Raw genomic sequence first — 9,923 nt, forward strand, 5'->3', positions numbered from 1 at the left:
CATGCAAAGACTCATCTGTAACCAGAGGGGGTCATTGATGATTCTTTACCAAGAATGTAGTTTCTTCAGAAAACATCAATAAGCTAGCTTCTGTTTCTTGAACATATTAAAAATGAACTACCTACATTTTTTACACTTCCATTTAAAATTTACTACAATTATATTCATTGGCTCATTCAGCTTTTTCTTTGTAAATATTAGATTTCATGTACTGATCAAATTCACAGTTAGAACTTCTGCCCTTACATCTGTTATTCCTAACTTGCCTGGTTTTCCAGTGTCTGAGTTTTACCACGTGCAGGTTTAGCCATTGTGGAATCATTTTCTGCTATTCTTCCTAGCAGTGAGTTTCATTATGAATTCTAACTTTTGAGAATCTTGGTCATTTGCCTGACAATCCCATAAGGAAGTGAGCATGTTCCTCAGAGCCTGAACCGTCTTTGGCGGTTCTGCACACGGCTGTCCATTTCCTCCCTGCTTCTCCTGTCCCTGTGCAGAGGCTTCTGCTCTAGAATCTGTGAGCCGTTCTCAGGGCTGGAGTGTCCACAGGAACATGAAGGCGGATCAGAGAGTCTCACTTCACTTATAAACAGCTTCATTCATAAATGTAAAGATGAAAATTTAAGCATCAATTAGGTTGGCAAATTGATGAATTTGCTGTGAACCCGTGTTGGCTTAGATGTGGGAAAATGTGTTGAAAGACTAGAAGGGGAGGACGCTTGACACCACAGGCTCATAAATGCCCCTGCTGTGGAGCGCAGTTAGAGACAGGGGTCCACGTGTGCTAATATGGAAATGTCTGCATTTGATAAATGGAAAAGGAAGTCAAAGAGTAATACGAACAAGGAAAATAGAAGAAGGGGTTAGGTTATATTCGCGAGCACGAGAAGCTTGCACAAGGCGCACAAGAGCCCGCTGCCTGGACTCTGCAGGCTCCCGCCAGAGCGTTTCTTGAGCTTAGCCCTGTCTCTCCAGGAAGGAGACCCAAGCGTCAGCTGCAGATCACAGGCCCAGGGAAAAATTTTCCACCTCAAGGAGGAGAGAAGAAACAAACTAAGGACAGATTCCTCTCATGGGTCTGTCTCTCTGCACCAGGAGAGCATGGCCTCCAGCAGACTTGGACGCACATCCTTGATTTTCAGTCAGCTCACCTCAAGGGAGCTGTGCGGCCCCTTGATTTAATATGCAGATATACCAGCATTTAATAATTACCTGGACTATGACCCCAGTTCATCTTGTTCTAGTTAAAAACCACAACTGACTTTGTCAACTACAAAATGGCACTTGCCATCCACCTCTACAAGAATGAAATCAGGTGCTGCTCCAGCTGCTGACTTTCAACACCCTCTGAAAGGAGTTCAGGGTGGAAAGCAGGATTGAGGCTCTTGGTGCTCCAGGAAAACTAACAGGACAGGTCTTCAGACAGTTAGATATTTTCAGGAGCTGGCTTTACGAACCTAATTCTTCAATCTCCTCATATCTAGAAAAGCACTAAAATCCTTCAGGATGATGTCTGCTTCTCATGACTAGCAGTAATCTTCAGGAGACCAGCAGAAACCTCTTAAAAAAAAAAAAAAATGTGCTTGATTGCATGTATTCCCCCTTCACCAAAAATCTCAGTTACTGACCTTCCCCCACTGCCTCTTTGGAGCAGTTTCTCAGAGCTATCTGAAGCGCTCTTTCTCATGCTAGAGTCTTCATTTTGCCCCAAATAAAACTTAACTCACAACTCACGTTGTGCATTTTTTTTGTTTAAGTCAACATCATTAATACAATACAAGGGTGAATGGAGGCAGGGTAGATTTGATGAGGGATTAAGTTGGGGAGGGCATATAGGAAGAAGTCCAGAAAGCATCTGTTAGTGTATATATATTTATATTTGTATTTATATCCATTTATTTCATCTTTTTTTCCCTCAGGAGTGAGAGCTTCACTGGGTCCGTTGAGAATATGTTCAGATCAGGAGGAGGCATGTTGTTCTGGAAGGTCTGTGGTTTCCATTTCATAATTGCTCTTTTCATTAAGAAAGGTCTTTCCCTTCAAGACCTCTATGAGCTGCTGCAGTCGCTTGGCAAAAGAGAGTACCTGGGGAGGCCTAGTGGAAGGCTGCGGTGGGGGTGGTCGTGGGCGTGGGGGTGGAGGTGGGACTGAGGGTCGGGAGTTTGAGGGACGTGGGGGCTGGGCCACGGCAAGAGCTTGCTGAGAGGGAGGTGGTCGAGGAACGTGTTGGAAGAACCAAGGTGGGCGAATGGAAGGCTGAACGGAGCCAGGGCTCGCTTGGGCTACTGGAGTAGAAGCAGGGGGAGCGGTGGGCAACTGAATCATGTGCACCGCGTTAGAGCCTATCTTGGAGGCAATCCAGTTCAGATAGGACCAGGTAGACGTGTAGACTCCGGGGCGCTTAGCTCGGGCACAGCCTACCCCCCAGCTTGTGATTCCCACGACCACATAGCTGTTTTCCACGCTGTCTTTGCACATGAGAGGCCCGCCGCTGTCCCCCTGCCCAGAAGGATACAGAAGTCACACTCTGCCTGAGCCACTTTCCCTGCCCAGAAGGGCCATAGCCTCTGGGAGGGTAATTTCTGCAGTCACATGGTCTCCTGCTGCCATAAACGCAGGCAATTATGGCAAAGTTTGAGGTGGTGCCAACAACTTCTTTGTGGCTGTGAGAAGGGTATGGATTTTCATGGGTTTTCTTGCACTGATAGGGAAGACAGACAAACCCATGTGTCTGTGTATATGGTTTTACATGGGTACATGAGCGTGTGTATACAAGTGGATTTGACCCTTTTGCAGTCTGGTGAAGAGAGGTAAACATTCTCTTCTGGGAAGTGTTTGGATGATATGATCTCTGTGTGAGGGTGGAAGAAAGCTCTAAATATGGTGACTAAGTCTCTGTTGGGCAGCTTATGTGTGTCACCACCCAAGCGCACAGTTACTATAGATAGTGGAAGGCAGGACCAGGGAGATTTGCTCAGGGATCCAAAAGGAAAGTGTCCACAAGAGCACCCGGTGGAGAGTTACCTGGCAGGTGTCAATCTTGCCTTCAGGGTACCCTGCGCACACGTTGGTTGAACGAATGCGCCCATTGTACCATCTGGTCGAGTTACATAAGTCGAGGTCGATAAGGTCCACGCGTGCTTCCTGCAGTACAGGTGATGTCCTGCGGGCTACAGCCAGGTGACTCAGTGGTCAGTAATTACAGAAGATGTGTTCTGGGAAAGCCCTGCCTTCCTCCCTCCACTGAACCCCCAACGTCCTGAAATGCTCTATTTAAACCTAAGACCCACGAAAGTCTATGCCCCCAGCCTCTCCTTATCCACTCCTGGAGGGAGTGGATAGAGCACACGAGCCTTGGGAGATGGAACTGGAGGAGACAGGAAGGAGGCAGACTGTGGACAGACGACAGATGGAGGGTGGTGGATGCAGCTGAAGAGTCATATACGTTAAGGGTGGAAATCATGGAAGTTTGCCGTGATATTAACAATTATAACAAGGACATGCTGAGCACTTACTTTGAGTCACACAGGCTTCATCTCATTCACTCCTCACAGGCACTTCATGAGTTAGAAACTGTTATTCCCCTTTTCTCCAATCAGGAGATTGGAATACCACTTACCAAGGTCACAGTAGGGAACCTTGGACTCACACCAAGGATTTTCCTCTCTAGACTCAAGTCCAGAACACACCTTTTATTCTGGCTATAGGTCATCCCCTGCATTCTATCCTCCATCCAGCTGTGGACGGGACCCGCAGGACTTGGGCGGATGAGTCCCTCCCATGTGTCTCATATCTTTATTCAGATATGGAGGCAACAGACCTATGGTGGTGCCTCCACACACAGGCAGACCTGTCAGGGGCACAGGTGGTTGAAATGACCACTGAGGCCAGGTCAGAACTTCCTTTATAGTCTCAGATGCTTGGCCATGACCAGGGGTTAAGAAAACCCCAGCCTGCACTGTGGCTGGAGCAGCCGACATTGCATCTGGCCTGGAGCCCAAGCCCAAGGCCAGGTACTAAAAGATGATGCTGTTAAAGTGCTGTACTCAGTATGCCAGCAAATTTGGAAAACTTAGCAGTGGCTACAGGACTGGAAAAGGTCAGTTCTCATTCCAATTCCAAAGAAAGGCAATGCCAAAGAATGTTCAAACTACTACACAATTGCACTCATCTCACACACTAGCAAAGTAACGCTCAAAATTCTCAAAGCCAGCCTTCAACAGTACATGAACCATGAAATTCCAGATGTTCAAGCTGGATTTAGAAAAGGCAGAGGAACCAGAGATCAAATTGCCAACATCCATTGGATCATACAAAAAGCAAGAGAATTCCGGAAAAACATCGACTTCTGCTTTATTGACTATGCCAAAGCCGTTGACTGTGTGGATCACAACAAACTGTGGAAAATTCTTCAAGAGATAGGAATACCAGACCACCTGACCTGCCTCCTGAGAAATCAAGGTCAAGATATGCAGGTCAAGAAGCAACAGTTAGAACTGGACATGGAACAACAGACTGGTTCCAAATTGGGAAAGGAGTATGTTAAGGCTGTATATTGTCACCCTGCTTATTTAACTTATATACAGAGTACATCATGTGAAATGCCAGACTGGATGAAGCACAAACTGGAATGAAGATTGCCGGGAGAAACATCAGTAACCTCAGACATGCAGATGACAACACCCTTATGGCAGAAAGTGTAGAAGAACTAAAGAGCCTCTTGGTGGAAGTGAAAAAGGAGAGTGAAAAAGTTGGCTTGAAACTCAAGATTCAAAAAATGAAGATCATGGCATCTGGTCCCATCACTTCATGGCAAATAGATGTGGAAACAATGGAAACAGTGACAGACTATTTTCTTGGGCTCCAAAATCACTGCAGATGGTGACTGCAGCCAAGAAATTAAAAGACGCTTGCTCCTTGGAAGAAAAACTATGACAAATCTAGACAACATATTAAAAAGCAGAGACATTGCTTGGCCAGCAAAGGTCCGTCTAGTCAAAGCTATGGTTTTTCCAGTAGTCATGTATGGTTGTGAGAGGTAGACCTTAAGGAAAGCTGAGTGCCAAAGAATTGATGCTTTTGAAGTGTGGTGTTGGAGAAGACTCTTGAGAGTCCCTCGGACTGCAAGGAGATCAAACGAGTCCATCCTAAAGAAAATCAGTCCTGAATACTCATTGGAAGGACTGATGCTGAAGCTGAAACTCCAATACTTTGGCCACCTGATGCGAAGAACTGACTCATTGGAAAACACCCTGATGCTTGGAAAGATTGAAGGCAGGAGGAGAAGGGGATGACAGAGGATGAGATGGTTGGATGGCATCACTGACTCGATGGACATGAGTTTGAGCAAGCTCCGGAAGTTGGTGATGGACAGGAAAGCCTGACGTGCTGCAGTCCATGGGGTCGCAAAGAGTCGGACACGACTGAGTAACTGAACTGAACTGAACTGGAGCCCAAGAGACTGTACCCTCTGAATCACGTGTTCCCACAGGCAGGAGAATCCCAACAGCCCTGCCACAGCAGCACCCACAGCCCAGTCACCACCCAGTGGGTTTGAACACCGTGTGCAGTACAGGTTGGAAGGGGCAGACTCAGAGCATAAGGCCAGCAGGGAAGCCCGTGGAGCACCGGGTCTGGGGAGGGCACCAGCAAGCATTCGGTGGATGGCTGCTGAACACATGTCTGCAAGGCTTCGTTTATGTTCCCAACCTCCTTAGCCCCCATTTTTCCTTCCCATCTAAGCAGCAATGAGGGTTTCATACATTCACTGCCCTTTAGGTACAGGTAGCATGGAACAAGCCTGGCTTGTTGGCCATTAAGATGACCCTTTAAATCTATGGCAGAACCTACAGCCTTGAAAGCCTTGCAATTCACTGTTAAGAGACAGGTGTCCTGAAACACAAAAGAGTTTTCTCAGTCTCAACACCTTAGCTTTAAATAGCAAATGCCCAAAAGAAACCTGTAGAAACTAAAAGTTTGATGGAAAAAGAGACCGATTCCCAAAAGTACTCTTCCGGCCCCAAAGCATCTGAGTTCAAGGAAGAGGTAGGTCAAGATAAAGAAAGGTCAGAAGGAGTATCACAGGAGCCTGGGGGTTTCTTTAAGACTTGGCCCTGGGAGACACAGGTTCAATCGCTGGGTTGGGAAGATCCCCTGGAGAAGGGAATGACTACCCACTCCAGTATTCTTGCCTGGCAAATTCCAGGGACACAGGAGCCTGGCGGGCTACAGTCCAGGGGGCCCCAAAGAGTCGGACACGACTGAGCAACTAAACACTTTCACTTTTTAGGAGATGGGTTTGCAAAAACAAACAAACAAAAAAGGATAGAAACTCCATTAAATTTAAGGTGATTCTAGAACTAAGAGGCCTTGTGTGATGTCCAGGATATAGATGGGAGCCTACAATTCTCCTGAGCAAAAGGATAGCAGAGGTGGGGTTGAGGGGTTGTTGGATGGAAACCCTGAGATCAGCCTCCCAGGGACTGCAAGAACCCCCGAAAGCTGAGGACAAGGTTGGACAAGTGGACAGAGCAGGGCAGGCCAGGGGGTGGAACAAAAAGAAAGTGTGTGCTTGCTCTAGGAACCACGGCAGAGCCATGGACACCAGCAGCCAGACAGAGGTTGACACCCCAGGTCAGGGAAGAGGTTGTGAGATACCCTTCCCCTAGGGCGGCACAGGTAGCAGTCCTACCAGAAACCAAAATCAACTTTCAGAGAGGAGAAGAGTAGAAGACAAAAAAAAAAAAAATACTGAGGTTTAAAGCCCAAATGACTGATCTGCCTTGAATTAGGAGGCCCAGATTTTCCATCAACAAACAGATGTTCCATCAATTAACAAAGGCGATTGACTGCTAAGTCAATTTCAATCATATGTTCACACCCCTGACACGACTGGTAAAAATTCACGTGCCCACCTACGGAAAGCTGAAAGTGCAGCTCAGGTACAGAGGCCTGTTCTACTCGATCTTGCCCCACTGGCAGAAACATGCTGCCCAGGTTGCTGACCCGCAGAAAGTCACACCCAGGAGCAGCCCCTGTCGCGGTCTACAGAGGATGCTCGCGGTAACATCCGGGTGGGACTGACTGCCCAGGGCGGGGAGCAGAGACGGCCAGGAGGGGCCCCGTGCAGGACCTGCAGAGCTTGGAGACCATGAGACTTACAGATGGGAAAACTGAGGCATGGAGAGGGAAATCCCATCCAGAGCCCTTCTCCAAGTGCTGCCTGCCTCAAGGCATGACTCCCACCTCCAGAGGCAGCCCTGGAGCTCCAGGCACAGCCTTGACCCTGTTCCAAAGATGCCGAGGCACTCTTCTGTGCCTGCCGCCCAGCCGCCCTTGGTGGCCACACCAGCCACTGGCGAGGGGCCCTGGACACGGAACTTCACTCTCAGTTTCTCTGGCTGTGAAAGGGGACAGTGACAGGATCCACTCACAGCACAGGGCTAGGGGCTGGGTGGAGCTCAGGCAGGCATCCACGTATTTCCCCTTCACCTAAGACCATATCGACAGGGTTTTCCCCGTCCGTACTCACCATTCTCTTGTAAGAATCCCCAGCCAGCCACCAAGCATGTCTGGGGAACTCTGGGTGGGCCTGCCCTAAAGTGAGGCAGGCAGCCTGGTCCAATGAAGTGCCCACAGGTAACAGGAGGGGTGATCTTAATGAGAGCAACGTCGTTGGACTCTGAGCTCGCAGAGTATTTCTCATGAATGATGATTTTCTCAATATATCTCTCCTGCAGAGGCGGCTTCACTGGCTTATTGCTCCCCCACTCAACTTCCTTAGCTCCAAAGATCAGCCTCCAGTCGGTCACTTTTCTGTGGGCACAGAGGTAAGCCAGGTCACACTTGCTGAGGACTGGCTGGTGACCATGACCCTTGGAGGGCCCCATCCCCAGCAGGTCTGGGTCAACCCTGCAGTCTGGTTGCCACTAGGCCCAGAGCCTCAGGGACCTTTGGCACTGAGACCCTTGGAGAATGCCCGGTTCTGAGAAGAGCCTTCCTTGAAGACCCCTTCTGCGAGTTCCCGCACATACTTTTTGATCCTGAAGCAGTGAGCAGCAGTGAGCAGCCAGTGGGAGTTCAGCAAGGAGCCCCCGCACACGTGGTACCGCCGGTTGTTGTGGTAGGTGAAGATCTGGAGGCTGACCATCCAGGGCCAGGACCCGTGGGCGGCGTCCTGCCCGCCGACGATCCGCATGCCCCCCTGCCGGTTCTGCCTGAACCGTACCCCACAGGGGCCACTGAGGAGAGACCACGGGCACGGTTCAAGTCAAGAGCAGGCCCCCCAGGCGCCTCCACAGCGCGGGGAGAGGGGCCTGAGGCTGGTCACGGGGAACAGCCATGGGGTCCGGGGCCAGCAGGGGCAGCCCCAGGGTAGGGGTCCAGGGGGGCGTGGTTGAGCAGCGGTGCTGGGGGCCGTACCGGGACAGGCGGCCACGGGCTCCAGCAAATGTTCAGAAGGGGGAGTTTCTTGGGTCTTGTGGTCACAAGGTAGGGACAGAGGGGCCACAGGCAGCTAGGACAGACCAAGGGCCCTAGCAGTGAGGGAGATCGCTAGGCAGGAGAGGGCGCTAACGTGGGCGTGAAGGGGGTGATCCTGGTGGAGGCCCAGGAAGGAGCCGGAGGGCTTGGAGCCGCAGGGCTGGCTGGGCGCAGCGGGAGGCGAGCAGGGCAGGTGGGAGCGCCCGGGGGAGGCACGCGGGGCAGGTCGGAGGTGGACGTTCAGGGCTCTGTGTTGCTGGTGAGAGGGAGGGAGTTTCTGGGATTGCAGGGTACCTCGGGGGCTTGGGAGTCTACACATGGAGTGGGGGTCCCCGAGGTGCTGCAAGAGGATGCCCTGGGATCTCTGGGGTCAGCGCAGGGCCGGGGGGAGGTGCTTCCCAAGGTCTGAAGGACTCGATGTTCAAGAGGCAGTGAAGCCGGTCACTGGTTGGGGGGCGGGGGTGGGGGTGGGGGTGGGGGGCGGTGGTGGAAACTGGCCTGTGCTTTGCAGAAGCCCCAGAGTTCCTCTTGGGAGGAAGCTCTAGATGCCAGGGGCCCTGGGGGCTCTGGGCTGAAGATGGTAGGAGCAGGGAAGGTCCGAATGGCAATGTGGGGCACAGGCACTGTGAGACCCAGAGGAATGTTAAGGCCCCCAGCTTGGCCTCCTGCAGAGCCCCAGACAGAGGGAGTCTGGGCGGGGTCTGTTACTCAGAAGACACCCTCCCCCCACCCCAAGTTGTCTGACACTTACTCACACGTGGTGTTATCTCTGGCGACCACAGATACTGCCAAGACCAGCAGAACGGCAGTTGGCAGCATCTCTGCCAAACTCCTGCCCCAGCCAGGCCTGGAAGCCCAGTGACCTCACAAAGCTTCATGGCCTTCCGACCAATCAGCAGGGTGACGTCCCACCCCCCACCCTCCAGAAATCAGGCCAGGTGGGAGCACTTCAGCCCAAGCGGTTCATGCTGAAGTGACTTCCCGACGTCTTGCACAGCTTCCTCCAGCCCTCATGCAAACTATAACTACGGTCCCGTTCCAACTCACAGACCGCGGGGCAGCTCAGCTCCTCTGTGAGAAGACGGTCCAGTACGTCAGCAGCTCAAGGGAGTCAGGCTCTACAGACTGACAGACCTTAATCCTGCAGGAGGCAAACTCTTTCCCTCTTCCAAGGGTGTGCTCTCAGCACATTTTCTGAAGACCATTTTGACTTTCCCTAGCTTAGAACTACGAAGCCCACTTTTCTGTCCACAAAGTCTCATATCTTCTACCTGGATATCTCCAGGTCTCCTTTCTGGGACCTACGCGAAGCAGAAAATTGTCTTCTGTACCTGAGTGTCAGGAATTCTCAGCACAGTTACCTGAATGTCATGAAATAAGGCTTCTTCTGATTGTCAGGAGACAGCATCTCGTATCCCAGAACAGAAAAATGCTCACCTCAC

The 9,923-nt window shown here is 50.9% G+C and overlaps 1 protein-coding gene across 1 annotated transcript; it reads right to left on the minus strand.

The window, feature by feature from the left end:
* Positions 1-1,858: 1,858 nt before the first annotated feature.
* On the minus strand, positions 1,859-9,309 carry ACR (acrosin). The gene is made up of 5 exons (XM_043439784.1): positions 9,233-9,309; positions 8,034-8,240; positions 7,532-7,815; positions 3,025-3,170; positions 1,859-2,499 (listed from the first exon to the last, which is right to left on the minus strand). Exons 1-5 carry the CDS (start codon positions 9,298-9,300, stop codon positions 1,960-1,962), a joined length of 1,245 nt encoding a protein of 414 aa, XP_043295719.1. The 5' UTR covers positions 9,301-9,309; the 3' UTR covers positions 1,859-1,959.
* Positions 9,310-9,923: the final 614 nt, after the last annotated feature.

The sequence above is a fragment of the Cervus canadensis genome, chromosome 21 (assembly GCF_019320065.1).
Source record: "Cervus canadensis isolate Bull #8, Minnesota chromosome 21, ASM1932006v1, whole genome shotgun sequence".
Lineage (NCBI taxonomy): Eukaryota > Metazoa > Chordata > Mammalia > Artiodactyla > Cervidae > Cervus > Cervus canadensis.

Coding starts and splice junctions, on each gene's coding strand:
- ACR (XM_043439784.1), bottom strand. CDS start 9,300: ATGCTGCCAACTGCCGTTCTGCTGGTCTTGGCAGTATCTGTGGTCGCC. Junction 7,816..8,033: donor CACTGCTTCAGGATCAAAAA/GTATGTGCGGGA, acceptor CTGTGCCCACAG/AAAAGTGACCGACTGGAGGC. Junction 2,500..3,024: donor GCAAGATTGACACCTGCCAG/GTAACTCTCCAC, acceptor CCTTCTGGGCAG/GGGGACAGCGGCGGGCCTCT.